The sequence below is a fragment of the Chaetodon trifascialis genome, chromosome 17, assembly GCF_039877785.1.
Source record: "Chaetodon trifascialis isolate fChaTrf1 chromosome 17, fChaTrf1.hap1, whole genome shotgun sequence".
Classification (NCBI taxonomy): Eukaryota; Metazoa; Chordata; class Actinopteri; order Chaetodontiformes; family Chaetodontidae; genus Chaetodon; species Chaetodon trifascialis.
The window spans coordinates 4,696,571-4,717,214 of NC_092072.1; the positions used below are offsets into that span (position 1 = coordinate 4,696,571).

A 20,644-nucleotide genomic window follows, 5' to 3' on the forward strand; every position below is an offset into this window, starting at 1 on the left:
AAAAAAAAAGTGGAGCTACCTTATTCTAACCTTTTGCTTGTTCGTCTCTCCTGCAGCTGTGGAGGAGGTTAAGCTGAAGGATACGCAGTACACGCTGGAGCACATGCGTGCTTTTGGCATGTACAATTACCTCCACTTAGATCCTTGGTATGAAGACAGCGTTTTGTTTGTGGACTGCAAAGGAAGGGTTCTCAGCCTCACCGTCACCCTGGTAAGCTTTAAAACCTTTGTGTTGTTTACATTTATCATTCCCTCGTTGTCAGCGTGTCTCTCCACTGATGTCTATGAGGCAAACGCCTGTGTGTTGTGATTGCGGTTGTGATTCTGATGTTGTGACGGTGGAAGTGTTGGTGGGCTTTAATGCATCTGACACACCAGTAGGTGGTGACCAAATACTTGTGTAACAGCACCACGATGCAGTTCTGGCAGGTGTCGTCAAGAGAAAATTACCATTGCAAATATTCCACAATATTAACATTTTAGAAGTTGCAATATTAATGTGATTCATTACAGTTTTACTAATTTGCTGTTGCTGCTGCTTAAGATGCATCGCAGACAGTCAGAGAGTCTCAGTGTTTGGGGAAAAGCACAACTTTTTAGTCTCTTTTTAGTCTCTCTCCCATCAAAGGATTCAGCACAGAAGATGAAGTCTTTAGATGAGCTCTTGTTTTCTATGGTGATTACTTAAAATACCCGATACCAACATGCTGAGACAAGCAGCAAAATCAGCCCAGTGACCTTTTCAAAGGAGACTTCTTTTATGTCGAAGGCGTCATTGATGGTAATTAGAGGTAATTGGTCTCACGTCTGTGTTTTATTATGTTCAAATGTCCTGAATGATGATCATCCGACTATAGTCCTGCGTGACTGTTTCTGCCTTTCAGCTGCTGCATTATTAAATGACTCTTTATGAAAATGCGTCGCTCAAATTCTAATTACAATCATCACCGTAATTATCGTCCCTGCCGAGCCTTTTTGCGTACATTCGCGGGGTTGGTGTCGCTCGGCACATTGTGCATAGGCGCCTCGCGCTCTGTTCGGGGCATTGACGACGTGGATGCTGGAGAAAATGATCTCAAAGGTGCATCGCGCATCAGTTAGCAATCTGATTCACAGTGTCACGCACCATGGCAACAACAGGGCAGCTGCTGCATGGTCCTTTTGAAAACCTGTTACTTCATTTATGACTAATTGATGCTCATGTGGTGGCGTATCAGTCTGTTACTAATCAGAGTCGTGAATCACATGTGACGCTGAGCCGCATGACAGTTGGTCACTTGGTCTCTCCTTGATGAGTGCGTGCTGTTTTCCTTCTCTTCAGGGTTTATGTCGACGGTATCTTCCTGCGGCCTTTTAACTTGAAAAACTTTATGGAAATTCTGCTTCTCTGTGTATTTCTGTATCAGATGTTGATCGCAGACTCTTCTTACGGGACTAGAGTGCCCCATTCAGTATGAAAGCAGTGACCTTTCTCTTCTTCTGTGGTTCAAAACCGTCTCGGAGTGTCTCTATTTGAGTCTCTCTGAGTCATGACTGGACTCCTTAAAGGATGTACATTGACAGTTTGCCAGCAGCAGGAACAGATTTATCGCCCGTTTCATTTTAATTCAGGAATCTTTAGCTCAGTTTTAGCTTAACTTACAATGAAGTAGAGACAAAATCCACTTTGTACAGTCCTGATGCTTCTCAGCCGCCTCAGTCGATTCATCTGTTAGTTGATTGACAGCTGTTTGGATTACTGATTAATCTTATGAGTCACTTTTCAAGCAAAAAAAGCCACTTTCTGTGATTCCAGCTTCTCAGTGTGAAGACCTGCTGTCGTAGACGTCAGGAAATTGAATTGGGTTTCGTTCCCATCCACCGACACGTTCACGTTTACTCCCTGCAGGTGTGAATGAATCAAGCGTAGCTCAGGCTGATGCACAAACGGCTGTCCGTCCGTCTGGGTGCAGTATTGACTTATGGGTCTGTTGTGTGGTTAATCCAGGACACCGCCCTGGGGAAGCCGAGAGAGGTCTACCGCATATCCGCGGACTCCAGCCAGTGTGAGGATCGTCTCTGCGCGTCCCTCAGCCTCACCTCAGCGACCTGGGCGGCTCTGTCCGACGGCGCCGGCCGACTGTTCCTTCTCCGCACCGGCAAGAGGGGAGACAGCTCCCACATGAAGTGGGAAGTAAGTGCAACAAGTAATGCACAAACACATTTTGCATCATTTAGACGTCTTTGATAGCATTTTAAAAAATACGTTAGAGTGCCGATTCTGACGTAATTCACCTGTCAGGTGCTGAAGTGACCTGATCCACATACTGACCCAGATTCTATAGTTTACTTGCAGCTAACATCTTTGATAGTGATTTTAGATGGTGTAGATATTCATTTCTCTACACATTTCTTGCACTTTTGTTTCAGATATTCACTCCGAAAACCTGGCGAAGGAGTCACTTTATCATCACACTCTCTAAAATATCTCATATTTGCAAGTTTTTCAAGCATTAAAGGAGTTACCACAGCGCACTCCTGCATCTGTTTGGACGTGAAGCCCACGTATCCTCCAGTTTTAATAACTTCATGTAACCTTACACACAACTACAACATTCATGAAAAAAGGCTCTGATATCAGTAGATATCCAAATTCACAGATGAGAATCATCTTCGGTGCACCTCTGAAGTTTATTAGTTTCAGTGTAATTATGTGGCTTTTTCCCAGTTTCTATTCAAGAGCGTGGTCTGTGAATCTGAGAGCATGACTCATTGATTTCACATTCTGCATTGCTCTCATCCCATCGCTCTCAAATCTGCTCAGATTTCCTCTGTTTCGGCTCAGCCTGTCTTACACGTCTGTGCGCTCGTCACGTCTTTGTGAAATAACCTGTCAGAATTCTCCAGCCAATAGAAAGCCAGCTTTAGTGCTGACCAGTGAAATGATCCCTGCCTTGCTGCACTTTTGCTTCACTTCTTAGAGCGTCCCTTGTGGGCGGTGACTCTCACCCACTCCTGCGAACGCTCCTGTGACGAGGCAGGGATCATTTTATTGGTCAATTTTGACGTTTGACGAGCGCTCAGCAGCGGCCTGAGTGCGAGGAGGAGGGCTGAAGCTGGAGCGCGGGAAATCTGTGCGAACAATATATCTGTCACAGAATGTGAGCGTGAAATCAATGAGTCCTGCTCTCACAATGAAAGACCACACTCTTGAAAGACGATAGGAAAAAAGCCCCGTCTGTAATCCAGCAGTCATTGTGAAGAAGGTTGGAGTGCAGTAACTAATCCTTGACCTTTTATGGAGCTCTGCTGGAGACTAAGTGAAAATGCAGCGACGCTGACGTGACACCTGGTCTCTGAAGTAACTCTCTGAGTGACGCTGTTAGTCAAACAGTTTCACAAAACGAAATACGTCACCATATGCTGCTTCTCATCTGCTTTTTGGGCTTGACAGCACTGTGTGAAGCATTTAAAGCTGATGCTTCCTGTAATGTCGGCCACCTGATCGTAGCTTTGTTCACCACTGTTGACTGAAAATAAGACCAAACCTGGGGGAGCTAAGTGATGTTTTTGTCCAAGGCCGGATGTCTCAGCAACTGGTGATATAATCGCTGAGTCATTGAATAACACAGTCGGAGTCTCAGAGGAGGTATTACTTGTTATTGAAAAGGTAATTAATAAAGACAGCCACCGTTTGTTAATGCCGGCGGTCACGTTTGCTGGAGTTGATGTTTGTTTCGTTTCTAAAAATCTTGTGAAATGGTTAAATCTGGATGTATTCTGATAAATCTTTCATCAACAAACTACGTGAAAAGACTGAAAGATGAAATCGGTTAAAGCACGTCGTTTGGCATGTTCTGTCGGCGTTCAGATGCTCCTGACGTGAGCCAAGCGATATGTGACAGTGATGAAGTTAATGATCACTCAGAAGCTTCTCAGGAAGCTCTCGCTCACTTGGCGTGAGATCTTGGATGGATTCTTGGGCAGATTGTGACGGTCTTTCGTCAGCGCTGCTCGGAGATGTAAGGCTGCATGTGTTTATTAATCACAATAATCTTTCAGTATGTTCCACTGCTGCGTGCACACGGCTGTACTGTATATTCCAATATGTTCGAAATGTAAAAACAGGAAATGGTTTGGAAGGATAGAACACCTCAGTCAGCCAAAGCATCGCACTGGGTGACATGTTCCTTCATTATAATGAGGACAGGCACTGTCTTATGAGACATCCCACACATGTGGAAACGTGCTGCTGCCAGAAACACTGACCAAATGTGTTTTAATCTGCATTGAAAGTTGTCCCCAAAACTAGTGCAAAACTGTGTTTCCCAGCTATTTCAGGAAGTCTTTATAAAAATGAAACTATACATTTTTGACCCATTTTTACAGATTTAAGTCAAGCCGTTGTTTTGGAGCTGAGTGCAGCAGAAAAACAGAATATCTTCAGCCCAGCCGTGTCTTTAACCTGCATGTACTCTGGATTCCTTCCCTATAAAAGTGGCTGAAGTGCTTTAGTGCTTGCATCTTATTGGCGTCAGGTATCAGACTTAACCAAACCAAGCAACCAAGAAAGAGTCTTGTTTAGAAATTCAAAGATTATATATCCTTTAAATGTGCTCTTGCATTATGAAATGTTAGCATTCAGGATAGAAACTAGTCAAAAAAAAAGAAAGCACTTTTTGAAGCTTCTGTGTTTAAAAACCTGTGTCAGCCTCTGGAAATGAGCTTGTAGTGGTGAAGGATGAAGGCTTTGATAGCAGACACGTCTTTGTGCACTTCATCCTGTTAACAAGCGTGCAGTTGGGATTAGCTACAAATGAGAGTTCACTCTCTGAACAAGCAAACTTGATAGAGGAAGGAAGTAGAAATATTTCAGAGAATACGTAAAAATCTGTGCACTGTACCACCTGTTAAACTGACTGTATTCTGTGCTCATAGCCGCTGTTCAGCGAAGACTTGAAGGAGCCTTTCACCATCCTCCACAGCGTCTCTCATGTCCAGGATGGAGTCCACGCCATGGAGGTCCTGCTGCTCCGCATCCAGAAAGACCCGCAGGAGACCAAAGGAAGCGGCTACTCGGTGTCCCTCGAGTGGGTCACCGTCGCCAGCACGGCAGGACATGGTGGGTGCCGCTCTGAGCTACTGCGACTTCGGTGACTGAGCGTGAAGGCAGATAAGACGAGCGTGCAGACGAACATCAGGGCTGCTGATTGGGCCAAAAATGATAACGATTATTTAACACACTCATTGGCTCCAGAAACATCACGCAGTTATTGATCTTTTAAATAGAACTTTTATCGGTGGACTTTAAATATAATTCAGCTGAAAAACAAACAAAATACATCTTACATGTTGCCAAGCAGATGACTGAGTGAACTAACTGATCAGTGCGTTGCCGAGTGGGACCTTCTGTTCTTCATGACTGAACCTGGAAAGGAAGGGGGTGCGCTGGATTTATAACACAAGACGAGAAAGCGAGAGCATCTTCACAAAACAGAATGCACGACGTCCTCGTTTTGTCTCGTTGGACGCCAGACTTTTAATTGAAAGTAAAATAAATAATAAGGTCTAAATTGGGATCTGGATTTCAAGCCTGTCATTTGACTTTCCTGTTCGTTTTTACAGTATTCATACTCGCTGATTACACCACACTAGGTAGTTAGTCATAGTCTGCCATTAGTGGAGTTTAGTTATTATGTCCCAGATGAGATTTGCATACTCTGAAGCAAACGCTGGCAGCAAGGATTTTCATTAAAGTTCTTGGCACTGGCTGAGAAAGAAAGGTTCCCCGATTCAATGATTGGAAAGCCAAAAAACCAGAAGCTGCCTTTGGAGAGCCCCTTCCTCATTTATTTGGCTTTAAAGATTCAGCCCTTTGATATCTGCCAGATGTAGAATGATCTTTTCTTTTTTATTTTAGCGTCTCAATGTTTGACTGAATCTACGTTTTGATAATGATCATCAGCTACGCCTGCTCTTCAGTTTTCAGCCAGTGTCAGGGAAGGGAATGGAGAGTGTCCCTAAAACACGATTTCATTAATATTTGCAAACGAAACATGCTTTAATCTGAGATTTTCATCAGTGACGCTCTGTGAATGTTTGATATTATATTAGCTTTGTTGGTCGAAGCCTGAAAATTTGTCTCGACGGCAACATTAAAAAATCCCATTCTCTCTTTGGGTGAGCTTCACATGGAAAACATTAATACTAGAAATATATCACTCACTATCTAAAATATGGACGTTACAGTCATACAGTGATACGTTGTTAATACCTCATGTTGGAAGATTTTTCCCCTTTTTTCCCTCAACAGCCATCTTTTAGTTTGATGAACTTCAGATGAGGAGAAGAAGTAGGAATCAGAAAATCACTTTAACTTGAAAGAAATGTAAAAATAACAAATTATTCCAATAGTTTAAGGACGGGATAACGTCCACCTGTGGTAAAAATTAATTAATTTATAAGTAAATGGACAAAAAAAACAGTGGCGGTTTTGATAATTGATTGATCATTAAATAATGATAAGGTATAAATAACCATTTGCTGGTTTGAGCCTCTTAAATCTTAAATGTAAAGTAGTTTTACTACAGTGTAAAGCAATGCAATGTTGTACTTCTTAATGGAGATTATCTGCTGTTATTATTAGCTGCTTATTGATTGACACCACCCTCATTTTCCGTTGGCGTGACTGGATGTTCCTCTGGGGAAGTAAAACCTCCTCCTTCCTCCTGATGGACTTGAACTCATCATGTGTCCTGTAAAACAACCCGAGCTGTCCCCGCAGCTCTAACATGAAACATGTTGCTGTTGTTGTAGTTCGTCTTGCTCTCTGTCAGAGTTTAATGGAAGACAAGATTACTCTGCACCTTTACAACCTGCAGGTCAGGAGAAGAAGTACGAGGTGAAGACGAGGAGGGTCCTCAGGGGGAAGACGGTGCCTCACTACGCGGCGGTGGAGCCGCGGGGGAGGGGGCTGATGGTGGCCTCGGAGAAACCGTTCGTCCTCACGCACGTGGACGGTCGTCCTGTGGAGCAGCCCGACCCAGAGCCGATGGAGGTGGAGAAGACAGGTGGGTCAGAGGTGCCGCTGAGCACTGTTATTATGGTGGTTAGCCACTGTGCTGCTTTACATCACACCTCCATCATCTGCAGCCGGCACGTAAAAGTCAGGCTAAAGTATTTTATGACGTGCGGTGAGAAGATGTCCACAGCAAGCTGAAGCCCTGACATGCTTCCTTTTCACACAGTCTCCTTGGAAACATAAATGCTTCACTTCCTTCACTAGCTAACGTTGTCTGGAGCCGGGCGGGCAGCACACGAACCCGCTGCCCCCCAGGTTTAATGAGAGCAGGCGGTAAAACCACAAGGTTGAGTGAAAAGAGGCCAAAAAGAGTCGCGTAGGTGCACTTTCCTCTAACATTACTGTTTGTTTTGAGTCATCTATTTATAAAAGCACTGATTAGCAGGTTGTTATGCACAGTGTATATCCAACGCTGATGTTTAGAAATAAAAACCTTTAATTAATATGGGCTGCTGCGTTATAGGAAAACATCAACAGGTATCGGCACACCTGCTTCCTGCGGGTGTCCGGGCACGTACTGGAGGATGTAAGTCTGTAGGTCTTTACTTCAGTGCCAGTTAATCTCAGACCGTGGCCTCTTTCCAGAGCGCAGAGCTGGTTTAGAAGACGTCAGAAGATTTGGCACAGTCTTGCTTTGGCATTGATCGTATTTATAGCGACAAAGTCTTTATTTCTTTTTTTCCTCGTTAAGATCACAGTCTGAAACTAGCCAGAGAGCGAAGCAGCCTGTCTGTAAAACTGTTGAAACAAAGTGAAACGCAAACATCATCTGGGCTCTGAGCTGCTGTCCTGCCTCGCTCCATCGAAGACGCAGCGTGGCATCACTCACTTCTCGCCATTTCTGTGATCAGACTCATTCCTGTTAAGATTCGTCATGTGTTTGTATGTGCTTGTGTTCAGTCCAGCAGCGTCCTCCGCTCATTACCTCTAAGAGGCGCAGACCGCTGGGTTGTAGTCATAGAAACGCCTGAACGGGCAGCAGAGCGGCGGCCTCTGTCAGATCTGCTCGTCTGTTTCTGTGTACAAGGATGCGTTTCCAGGCCCTTTATTACTGCTCGCACAGACCAGGCCGTGATCCTTCTTCCCTCGCCAGAAGTGATAAATTGAAGCGTCTGTGTAGTCCGTGAAGGAGTGAGAATCATGTTCAGGCCTGCAGCTGATAAATAGTCATTAATATATTTGCTTTATCTGTGATTAATCAGACGTCAAGGATAATTATAAATTGTTGTCTTGAAATTGACCAACAGTCAAAAACCCGAAGGTGTGAAAAGAAGCACTTTCTCACATTTTAGAGATGGAACAACAAATATTTGGATGCAACCTCGTTAAACAACAATGATTAAATTAGCAGCCATTTTAATTCTGATCAGCTGATGCAAAAGTTTGACATTTTGGGGGAAATGCGGTTATTCTTAGTGAGATTAAAATGAGAAAATTGATAGCACGCTCATGTTTGCACAACGGAAGGTAATGTCACAAGAAGCGTAGCGTAGCTTAGCTTAGCACAAAGACTTCATACAGTGGGAGACAGCTAGCCTTGGTAGAAAATGTCGTTTTTTTTATAGAATAAATGAAATGTCGTGTTAAATAGTGAGCTTTAGAGATGCTGGCAGGTGGATTTTGTTACCTTTTTTTTTATTACTTTTTTGGGCTTTTCTAGCCTTTTTATTATAGAGACAGCTGAAGGTATGACGGGAAATGGGGTAGAGAGAGAGGGGGGACGACATGCAGCAACTGAGCCACAGGTGGGAGTCGAACCTGCAGCCACTGCAGAGGACTAACAGCCTCAATACATGGGGCGCACACCCTCCCAGCTGAGCTATAGGGGCACCCCAAGGATTTTGTTTCCTTTTGACAGAACCAGGCCAGCTGTGACCCTGTTTCCAGTCTTTAAGCTAAGTTAAGCTAAGCTAAGCTAACCAAACCCGCTTGGCTGCAGCTTCGTATTTGATGTACAGACATGAGAGGGGTATTGATCTTTTTATTTAACTCTCTGTAAAAAACACAAAATAAGCCAAAATGTTGGCTAAATATTTCAGTTGTATTTCCAACCTGACATTTATTCAACTGAAAACAGCACAAAGACCTGACCTGATCAGCTTCATTGATTTTTGTAAATGTTTGCTTATTTTGAATCTGATGCAGCAACGTTTCACAGACTGAGAAAGATGTGGAACGCTCCAAAAACCACAGGTAAACAGGCTGATTGGTAACAGGTGAGAGTATCGTGATTGGGTATGAAAGAGGCGTCCTGGAAAGACTCAGTCATTCACAAGCTAGCATGGAGCGAGTTCACCACTTTGTGAACACATGATTGGATGAAGGAGATTGGTGCTTTGTAAAGTCAGTAAACACAGTTCATTTGCATTGATTGATTGAATTCTGTTTTTATTTGCATTTCACACAGCGTCAAACTTTTTGGGGGTTTCAAAGTCGTGAGATTTGTTTTAAAGTTAGTTTTTTATCTTTTGTCTTCATATGAACTAACTCGATCACCACATCAGAGGGAACTTCTCTTAAATTGTGTCTGAACTGAAGCAAATGTTCACGTCCAGCCATTTATTTTTCTTCCTTTTCCTGCTTTTCCACTCTGTTATCGTCACAACCTCTAAACAAGCAGACAAACAGACACCCTCTTTTAAAAAGATGTGAAAAACCTCAGGTGACCCAGACAGGGCAAGGTTTGTGTATGTGTGTGTGTGTGTGTGTGTGCGTGCACGTGTGTGTGTGTTGATGGTGCAGAAGCAGAATAATGGCAGCTTTTTAGCCAATCCTTTTATCAGCACTCTGCCTTTCTCCTCATAGAGAGGAGGAAGTGGATTAGATGTCAAGAGAGGGGTCATCATCAAACAGGCTCGTAAGCGATGAGAGAGGAAATGCAAAGGGGGGGCCGGAGAGATGAAGGTGACTTAATGGTGTGCAGATGGAGAAGAGGTGCAGATGCATGCTTGCATAAGCTGAAATGTATGTACTGTATAGATGGAGAAAGACTGTCTGAAAGATGATTTAGATCATTACAGGACACCAAGAAGGCTCCACTTATAGATAAATACATCCCAAAAGTAATAAGTGTGATTCCGGATAATTAATCATTTATGTAAGTGGTTATTTTTTTTAATTTTTGCTTCCCGTGAATGCAGGGTTGGCTTAAAATGCGTCAGTTCAGCAGTTCGGCCAACAGAGGAGCTCAGATGGAGAAGTAAGGGGAAGATTGGGGAATGAAATGGAAGATTTGGCAGCTCAGCGTCTCTCTCCTTCTCATTAGTTTCTCTGTTGACAACAAAAGGTGATTATGATCGTGTCTCGGTTCCTCACATGCCTGCCAGATATGGAGCAGATCTGTTGGTTTGGATCATCATAATTGGACCAATTTCAGCGCTCAGGCTTTGCCAGTAATCACAGAGTTTGGTTTACGACAGTCCTGGCACATAATTCTCTCTATAGGAGTGCTGTATATGAGAAAACTGACGCAGTGTTGTCTGTGTGTGTGAATCAGAGGATTCATCTCCAGGCAATCTTTGCCTTCTGTCTTATCTACATAGCCTCCATAGTTTGTTTTTTATGCCTGTGTGCTGCTGGAGGCATTATGTCTTCAGGTAGTCCATACGTCCTGTTCTAATGGACGCGATATCTCAGGAGCACCTCGAGGGAGTTTCTTAGGATTTTGCACATTCACTTGGATTCAAGGATGATGTGATTTTCCAACGATGGCTGTGAATGAGTCATAGCACCGTTAAGGTCCAAGACCTTGGTGAAAGTAATCTGAGAGCTCAGATCTCTTCAGATCCACAAACTTTTGCTGGTGCTCCGCTCCTTTTTCCCCCCTTTTACAAAAGAAAAATAATGCACTACTCTTGCTTTAAATTTTGAAGACGATGTTTCATCTTTAACTTTGACTTTTGGAGATCAGTCTATCTTCTACATCGTTCACAGCAACATAATTTATGACCAGCGGTGCCCAAATGACTCAATATATATATATATTTCTCAATTTAATTGGCCTCTCTCATCTCACCTGCGGGGCAGTTCAGGGACGTGAATCTGTAGCTGGTGCTAATCAAACGCTATACAGAAAATACTAAGCTGTATTTTTTTTTAATGAAGTTTGAACCGTTGAGTGATGAGGTCATCGTATTTCAATGCCTGGCAGCTACGTTACAGGAGGGAGGGAACCTTTCACCTGAGGCCAGAACTGAGAGAAAAGGGCCAAATGTAGCCTGGGAGAAAATAATGTGTGAATCTCTTTTCTGATCAGCATCGCATGAAAAGGACTTTGTTGATGAAAGAAGGATTTATTTTAGAAATATTTATCAGCGCACAACATCTGAGTCCTTCTTTGAAAGTGTGATTCAGGCTCAAGGCCGTGAAATCGCTTCCGATCAAACGTCTGATGGGATTGTTCGCTCCGTTTCTGAGCACGCTGTTTGCAGCCAGCCTCATTTTATCAAGCGTGCGTGGATTGTTGAGAAGTTAAAGACGGACACGAGTCCTGCTGTTCGTGCATTTTCCATTTCACACAGCGGCCCGCTGACTTCCGCTTCATTAAGAGTGCACATCTGCGGCAGTATTCAGGAGCCAGCTCGCTCTATGACGGCTTGTTTTATAGCGTATTGCGCACACACACACATACACACACTGTGTAGGTGTTGTTATTGACGACTAGAATAAGCGAGAGCCGATCGCAGAGTGCTAACAGGCCAGTCGAGGTGCTGAGTCAGAGGCAACAGAGACGTGGCTTCTTAACAGTGTGGGAAATGGTGAGAACAGATCTGTTCTGTGTTAAGAGGGAGCGGAAATGAGGCCTGTCGTGTTTGTGAAAAGCTCTTCAAAGAAAGCGGTTGAGTGCCGATTCCATGTTAGTTATAACTTTCACACCTCGAAAGCTCGATCTCAGGGAGAGCACACCTTCTGCAGCGCTGCACAATCTGACCTGAGAGGAAACGCATGCTGTTTATGTTAGTGATCGACAGTCATGGGATATACAGTATATATATATACGCCAGAAGAGCTGCAGGGCGTGAGAAAAGCCTTAACAGACCTTGGCAATATGAAGAAACCCTTTTAGAAAACCTTGAATCAGCACCTGGCTCGGATCCACACCAAAAGCAGCGAGTTCATTGGCCGATGACCTGACGTAGCACTAAATTTAATTGAAATTTGTTGACAAGGTTTTAAGGTATCGTTGATAAACACGACTGAAGCCTCTCAGATCCAAAGTGGTTTGTGGCTTTGAAAGGCCCTAAAGGGTCCAGTGCGAACATTATCAGTTACCGTGTGTTCATACAGAATGCAAAGCGAATTTTAGAGGCGGTGCGTTCAGAGTCAATGGAAAGATGCGGTTAGGCGCGATGAGTTGAAAGTGTTTCAGTTTGAGCAAAAACTCCAAAAACTCGCCTTATACATCTGATTAATAAACGAAAAGACGAGATGAGCTAACAGTTGGACTGTTGGCTGTTTTGGAGCGAATAAACATGTTGAATATTTAATGTTATTTTAGGGGTTTTCATGCCACAACATGATTTAACTGTGTTTTATGGACCTGAGTGTACTGAGTAGTTAATATTCAGTATGTAGAGTTTAGACCTAAGAATGGAAAATACTGATTTTTTTGGTATTTTGATGAATGCCTCCTCATTTTGACATTTGATGTTTAATTGCAAAGTGCTTTGTCTGCTTTCAGCAGAGAAGTTTCGGGGCTCTTTCTGCACAGCGCTGTAGGTTAAAATGTCAAATCGTGCAGGAGAATTGGCTTCACTGCGAGCTCGCTCCACGTAGTCCGCTCTCGCCCTATGATAATTCACTTTTTCTAACAGTCTCCCATCTGCATTATGACTGAATATTCAGCAGTAATTCCCTTTAATTCCTGCACTGTATTGGATGTTTTATGTATGACTCTGTAACAGCTGGCCCAGCACCGTCATTAACTTAAACTCGCCTGTTTGAATTCAGATCCCATTTACTTCTGGCAGCAGACGGCGGAGGACATCACGGTGTGTGTGCGCATGCCCGAGGGTGTCACCAAAGAGGAGGTGCGGTTCAGACTGACAGCAGACAGCATCAGCATCGGAGTTCAGGCTTTCCCTCCTTTACTGGAAGGCCAGCTGCACGCACCTGTAGACCCCGAGGCCAGCGCCTGGATCATCAAAAATGACAAAAGGTTCGCAAAGATGTTGTCTTTGAATTGTTATTTGAATGTTTTCAGGAGCGGAAACAGCTGGACGCAGGAAACCTCGTAGTTCAGTAGAGCCTCAAACCTTCAGACCGTTTCCATCTCTGCTCTTTGGTTCTCCTGTATATTCACTTTCTTTCCTAACCACACAGTGACAAAGCAAAAACGGGTTTTTGGAGTGCTTTGTGAATTTATTAAAAAAGGGGAATATGCCATTTACAGTAGTATTCAGACCCTTCACTTAGTGTTTGCTTAAAGCACCTTTGGCAGCAATGACAGCCTCAAGTCTTCTTGGAAATGATCCCAAAAGCTTGGCACATCCCTCTTGGCAGAATTGTTGGGAATATGACCTCATGGTTCAATCTCTGTTTCATCAGACCTATTTGAGAATGATGGAGGTCAGCGTGCTCTTGGGCACTTTCAATGCTGCAGAAATGTCCTTCTGTCCTCCTCCAGATCTCTGCCTTGACACGGTCCTGTCTCGCAGGTCTACAGGCACTTCTCTTCACCTCATGGCTTGACGTATATCATCAACCGTGAGACCGATGAATGTCCAATTATGTCCAATGAATTCAAAGAGGCACAGGTGGACTCAAGTTGTAGAACATCTCAAGGGCCGTTGATAGAAGTAGGATGCACCGGACCTTAATTGTGTCATAACAAAGGATCTGAATAATTATGTAAATGGGATATCTATTTTTGCTAAATTTGCAAAACACTCTAAAAACCTCTTTTTGCTTCATCGTTGTGGCTCTGTTGTGCAAATTGAAGAGGAAAAAAAAAATAATTGAATTGAGTCTGAAACCTAACAAAATGTGGAAAACTTGAAAGGGTCTGAAAACTTTCCACATGCACACGAAGCTCCGTATGAATCATTACCTCTGAGCGTTGACCTCGTGCAGCATCCATGCACCACTGCAGGAGCTTTAAGAGACCTGAGACACATTAGAGATATGTTAGATTACAGTGATTGCAGTGCTCTACAAAAGTACAAAAAACGTGTTTTCTACAGTCCCTCTGAAAGCCTCTTTCTTCAGGTGTTGTGGTTTTAGCTGTCATGGAAAATATTCTTCATCTACACGGTGAAATGGGCGAGTGTACAGGCAGGAAATGCAGGTCTTCAGCAGGTGTCAACGCAAGAAATGGAAAACGTTTCAATGTGGTGCAAAGAATTGAGTAGTAAGTCTCATGTATTCATTGCCTAGAAAAAAAGTACTCAGCTGCCTTTCAGGGATTAATATTTTCATGATTTCTTTTTTTTTCTCCATCGCTGAATCACAAGGTGTGTGGCTGGATTTCTTTTCGACACCGAGCAGCAGAACCCCTGTAAATTGCCACCTTATTGCGTGTCCCTGCAATGCTGGTCGCAGTGTCCTTACAGGGTCTCTCAAGGTAAATTGGTCTCAGGTAATGAGCCAGGCGCAGAAGAAGAAGCCTTATACATGAAATCAACAGCACCGAAAAGCGTCGCCTCACCTGGAATAGGGAGAATGTAGTGGGAAAGCAGATCCACACTCAGGCTGTTTTCAGCAGAGGAGAACTCTGGCCTGGACTGGGAATTCATTTGATCAAGGAGAACTTTATGAAACTCCTGAAACCAAGCGACATGTTCTCTGCAGAGGAGGCAGAGTCAGAAGGCTTGAGGTGTGGCCAGGACAGATTTCAGCTGGCGAAATGAACTCGCACGGTGTCACCAAAAGCAGGCAGGACAGGACTCCTTCAGCCACCAGTGCTTTTTTATTTTTTACTGTGAAAGCCTATGACACAACCTTTGACCCCTAAATTCACATCAGGCCAAATAATGGGACACCACTGTCTGGATGTAGGCTAGCTGCTAGCTGGTACATCAAAACGCTGACAGAAAGGCAAAAATAGCCAATGGTGAATACCAAACTGTGGACAGGTCGTCAAAGGCCAAGTCAGACGTTTGGTTGAAATTTGGTGTGATGACACGCTGTGAGGATCATGTTGTCAGTGGCTTTGCTTTGAGGAAAAAGTGCCATAAAGTATTAGTTTTGATGGTCACAAGCTAGGCACGTCTTCACTGAGGAAACGGGTCAGGACGGGTTCGGTTTTGACTTGGAGATAATTACAGTTAACTGGTTGATTCCGGTACTGAGCTTTGAGGTGCGGGCAGGTGCAAAGACAGGACCGCGCTCCCTGATGTACTCCAGGACCCGGTGACTTTACTTTGGACATAGCACATTTCTGACCACGTTGTTTTTCAGCCTGATTTTGACTTAGTCTTTAACATCTGCTTTCGTACCTGCACTGTAGCCGACTCGGGTGCGACTGTTGAACGCCGGCTTGACGTGGAGATGTTGTCGTGGTCGTGACGTCCACGGTGATTCAGTGTTGCAATCAATGAAACGGCAGAGGGGGCTGAATACATTTCATAAGCATTGGATCTATTAATCCAGTTTATGAGTTGAGTCATATCCGCCACTTGAAGACCTTTCTCCACGTCTGTATCAGCTCTCCATGTCTGCTTTCAGTTCTCCAGTACAAGTCCTCCAGTGCAACCAAAAACATGTTACATCGCCTCTTTATTCGTTCTGTGGTAATCCTTGAGTTTCAGGGTTTGTGTGTTTGTGTGTCTGAGGGACAGAGAATATGTCTGTCTGTCTGTCTGTCTGTCTGTCTGTCTGTCTGTCTGTCTGTCTGTCTGTCTGTCTGTCTGTCTGTCCTGTTGTGTGCAGAAAAATAAGGTTGTTCAGCTGAAGAGCTGAGAAATGAACATGAGGGTTCATTCTGCAAGTCTGCTTTATTTTTTATTTTGCTTTCTTTAAGCTTATCGCTGCTCATCTATCGAGATAAATTCTGCCGTCGTTTGGCGGGTGATACCTCCATACTGTGACAGAGCGCAGTATGCGTCCATGTGCCCCTTTAAGCTTTGAAAATCTCGAAAAATCACACCTTCATCCTCGGTATTAACTGTGTTTACTGATAGATTCACAAAAGGCATTATAATAGCCAAACACAATGTAAAAGAGATGTGTTGATAGTTTCCCTGAAGAATAAAAAAATGCATATTTTAGATTGAAATCTGGCTAAAGCAGGGTTAACTGTTGATTATTGTGTGTGTGTGTGTGTGTGCAGACTGCATCTGGATGGCCTTTTACAATGTAAATATTTACAAAAAAAAACACCTATTGTTTGTACTGAGCGTGTTTTCCACACCAATGGCTAATGCTCTTTACAGACAAACAGCTGAGCACCGTCCAGCTCTCCTCTGTCCACAACTGAATTAAGAAGCTGCCCTTTGTGTCTCTTTTTATATCTTCTCATTGTTCTCCAAATATGGACCTGCCGTGCAGCATCCAGCAGTATAAAAGGGCCTGAACGGTCCGGGCTTCTGAAGGCGCATGTTCGCACTCGTACTTTGAAGCTGCAACGTGTGCACAACATGTCACGTTGTTCACGTTCGCTGTTACTATGGCGAAAAAATTCTGATAATCAGAAGGAATCCAGCTTTTCCCCCCATAATAATCTACTGAATGCAACTGAAACCCAGAGAACATTACACTTGTTACAGTTTTCTCAGGATTCTGTGCGTCACGAAAAACAGCAAAAGCATGAAGTAAGAACATGTAATTGGGCTCCGACAGCCAGCTCCATGTTGGATCTGGTTACCAGCTGTCAAAATCCCATCCTGATACCAGTGAATCTCTACGTTGAACATTTCATCTGGCCTCGCTTGTTTTTGTTAGCAAAGAGCAATTTGGAAAACATTTAGGGAGCAGACTTCTCATTTTGAGCCGTGGCTAATGAATGCTGCTGTTGGTTGAAATGAGAAAGTCGCCGTCAGCTGTAGATAATTAAGTTTAATTTCACAATGATGAAAATGAAACTTCTGGCTGTTGTCCAACCGGATGAGCGCAGATTCCAGCTGAGAGAGATCATATGTGAGGGAGAGGAGCTCCACTCTAACACCACCGTGTGATCGGGAGTGTTTCCCGGCAATTTCAGGTGAAACTTTTCACTGAATGAATGTTAAACTTATAGCTGTGAATCATCAGTGGACATCTGACATCAATTGTTTGCATCAAGAATCTCATGAAATGTGAGGTTTAAAAGTAGGCAACAAATGTCTCGTCTGATCAGCATTCACAACCCTGATTCCAAAAAAAGTCTCTCTGAACCCTCAATCATGTGAACACATGATTGGATAAAGGAGATTGCTGCTTTGTAAAGTCAGAAAACACAGTTCATTTGCATTGATTGATTGAATTCTGTTTTATTTGCATTTCACACAGCGTCCAAACTTTTTTGGGGGTTTCAGAGTCGTGATATTTGTTTTAGATTTTTATCTTTTGTATTCGTATGAACTAACTCGATCACCACATCAGAAGGGACTTTTCTTAAATTGTGAAGCAAATGTTCACGTCCAGCCATTTATTTTTCTTCCTTTTCCTGCTTTTACACTCCGTTATAGTCACAGCCTCTAAACAAGCAGACAGACAGACACCTCTCAGCTGAGTTTAATACATGGAATACTTTGTTAAACTGTTGTCAGTAAACTCAGTTCATTTGCAAATGACCAAATTCAGTTTTTCTTTTTTTCTTACACAACATCCCAATTGGGGTTCGAGTTTTTTATAACTTTAATTTGTTGAAAGCTACACTTGACAAGGGTTCAGTTCTTGATTCAGATTGAGAAAAATGCGTTCAAACCCCAGCCTTAACCTGGACTGACATGTAGCCCAAGAAAGAGCCTCTCTCTGAAATCTCTTTATGCTCAGCTGAGACTGTGTTGGTTTGTGGTTTATATACCTGCAGAAACAGTTTGTTAGCAAGCAAGAAAATCAATTTATAGCACTTTAAAAGCAGACGTTTGGCTTTAGATGGAAAGGGAAGGAGGGAGATAGAAGAGACAGACGACAGCAGTGACATAGTGCAGTTAAATTACTTTGAAATCATTTTCAGGCTAAAAGCTGCAGTAAACTCGTGTAGTCTTGAATTACTTTCTTTCTGTTCTGATTCATGACCAGAATGTCACATCACATGCTTCTTATATTTTGCACGTGTGGTGCAGCAGAGTGCGGTGCAGCTCAAATAAAGCTGTGCTCTGAACCGAATGCACGTTACATTCAGAACATGAAAACACGATGAAGCACCAAGAGGCAGCAGCTCACTGCGCTCTCCTCTGTTAATGGAAAGCTGTGACTGAATATACTCAGAGCCTCGACTGACGTCCACTCAGGAGCCTGAGATTAAATTGCTCAGGGCAAAAACGCACGTATGCGAGGAAGAAAATGTTATTTTAATTTTATTCTAATTTATTCATATTTTCTCCCTTGAATTGCCATAATTTCGTGAAACGCTGAGAGTTGATGAATAGGCTCATGTGTGCCTGTATTGAATTCATTGTGCTGCCTCCAGTGAAACAGGCCTGACTGTATAGATTTCATGTGTAGAAAGACAGAACATCATTATGCAGACTCCACAGCTGCTGCCAGTGAAAAGCACATGACCTGAAATGCTGCTGCACATATTTATTGTCAGTAATTAACGGACGATTGTCAGAATTAGCCTTGTAGAAACGACTGATGGCTGCATTTATTAGAAATTACAGAACCACTTTTTCAGTGTTTGAACTTTTCAATTTCTGCAAGTTATGCAATTTTGCCTCATGATTATTTTCATTATCGGTAAATGTGCCATTATTATCATCATGCGTTTGGTCTTTAAAACACTTTAAAAGCTGTGACAAAATGCTCAAAATGTCTGTCAGCTCAAATGTCTCGTTCTATCCAAAACCCGAAAATATTTGATTAAAAGCTGCAGTTTGTGAGCCTAGAAATATTAAGTTTCAAACTCATCCATCCGTTGTCTATACCCGACTATCCCTTTTCGGGGTTGCAGGGGGGGCTGGAGCCTATCCCAGCTGTCAGTGGGCGAGAGGCGGGGTACACCCTGAGCCGGTCGCCAGTCGATTGCAGGGCAACACACAAGACAAACAACCATTCACACTCACACTCACACCTAAGGACAATCTTAGAGTCACCAACTAACCTAATGAGCATGTTTTTGGTCTGTGGGAGGAAGCCGGAGTGCCTGGAGAGAACCCACGCATGCACGGGAAGAACATGCAAACTTCACACAGAAAGGCCCCGTCCGACCCGGGGATCGAACCGGTGACCTTCTTGCTGTGAGGCACGTGCACTACCTGCTGCTCCACCGTGCCGCCCAGTTTCCAACTCATTTTATATATTTTAATATAGCATTTTAGTGAGAAATCAGGAGGTGTTCATCCGTCTGTAAAACCTAAACTACATCTGTGTGATATTGGCAGATAATGATGTTGCATTTATTGGACTCAACTTGAGTCCAGATGAACAAAACCTTATTGTACAGACATTTAGCTCATTTTTCGGCTCTTATGTCGGAGATGAAACACGCTACTTTTCCTCTTCCTTCATTCAATATGCAGCTCAACTTCAGACACTTCTCACTCGCCCCTGAGGAGCATAATTAGTGTCAAAACCAGATCGGCCACAGTCCTGTCTGCCTGAAAAACTCTTCACGCTCTCCTCTGACCTTTCTCATCAAACCTGCGTTTTAGCCCACTAGACTGCTCCTGATTGGATGTTTACTGCTTGATTGCATCATTCTCATTCTAAGTACACTGCTCAGTCAGACAAATCAGGCGCTCAGCCACTTTCTGAAATTGAGGAAGCAGAGCTTTTGGCTCTTGGCCGCTTGAAGCAGGATGCCAATTGTGACATATAAGAAATCAGTCAGCGAGCTGTCTGAGGCTGCATGTCTGCACGGCGCCTACTCGAGGTCATTTGATCATCAGCGTTTTGAATGACAAGGATCGTGTCTTTATGTTTGTGTGTCCTCAGCCTGGAGGTGACCCTGCAGAAGCGCGACGAGGGACCGATGTGGCCGGAGCTGGTGACCGGCGACAGGAGAGGGGAGTATGTGATGAGCGACGAGCAAGCCGCCCTCATCCAGGAGAGGCTGACGCACCTCACCTCTGAAGACCTGGTAGACTCCCTCTTTACATTATGCTCATAATTCAAGTAGTAAACGTTATGGATGGTCTCTTTTATCTGCGCCATCATTAAAACAGAAATCTTCCCTCCCACTCGTGAAAATGTCCAAAACTTTGCAGAGTCATCAGGAAGTTCAGGGCTGGTTTGTGCTCTCTCTTAATTAAAAAAAAAAACTGTTAATCGTGGCAGATTGTGGAGAGGATTTGTGTTTTTTCTGCGGAGAGAAAGACAAACGAAAAAGAGACATTTATTATGCAGGAAGTTTTCCCAGCTAATGACTACGTTTTGTTTGAAAGTTCCAATCATATTTTACTATTTATCAGAATATTATTTTATATCATTTATGATACAACTATGACATTTTGGGTAATGCTAGCACACAATAATTTCCAAATAATTTTCCTGGAAGTTTTG

The 20,644-nt window shown here is 43.4% G+C and overlaps 1 protein-coding gene across 1 annotated transcript in view; it reads left to right on the forward strand.

Moving 5' to 3' along the window:
* The window catches only part of nudcd1 (NudC domain containing 1), a 34,923-nt gene that overhangs the window by 867 nt on the left and 13,412 nt on the right, over positions 1–20,644 (forward strand). Inside the window, exons 2-7 of the mRNA XM_070985411.1 lie at positions 57–211; positions 1,988–2,173; positions 4,918–5,101; positions 6,861–7,049; positions 13,010–13,217; positions 20,078–20,222. Of these exons, the coding sequence (XP_070841512.1) occupies positions 57–211; positions 1,988–2,173; positions 4,918–5,101; positions 6,861–7,049; positions 13,010–13,217; positions 20,078–20,222 (1,067 nt within the window). The remainder of the gene's footprint in view (positions 1–56; positions 212–1,987; positions 2,174–4,917; positions 5,102–6,860; positions 7,050–13,009; positions 13,218–20,077; positions 20,223–20,644) is intronic.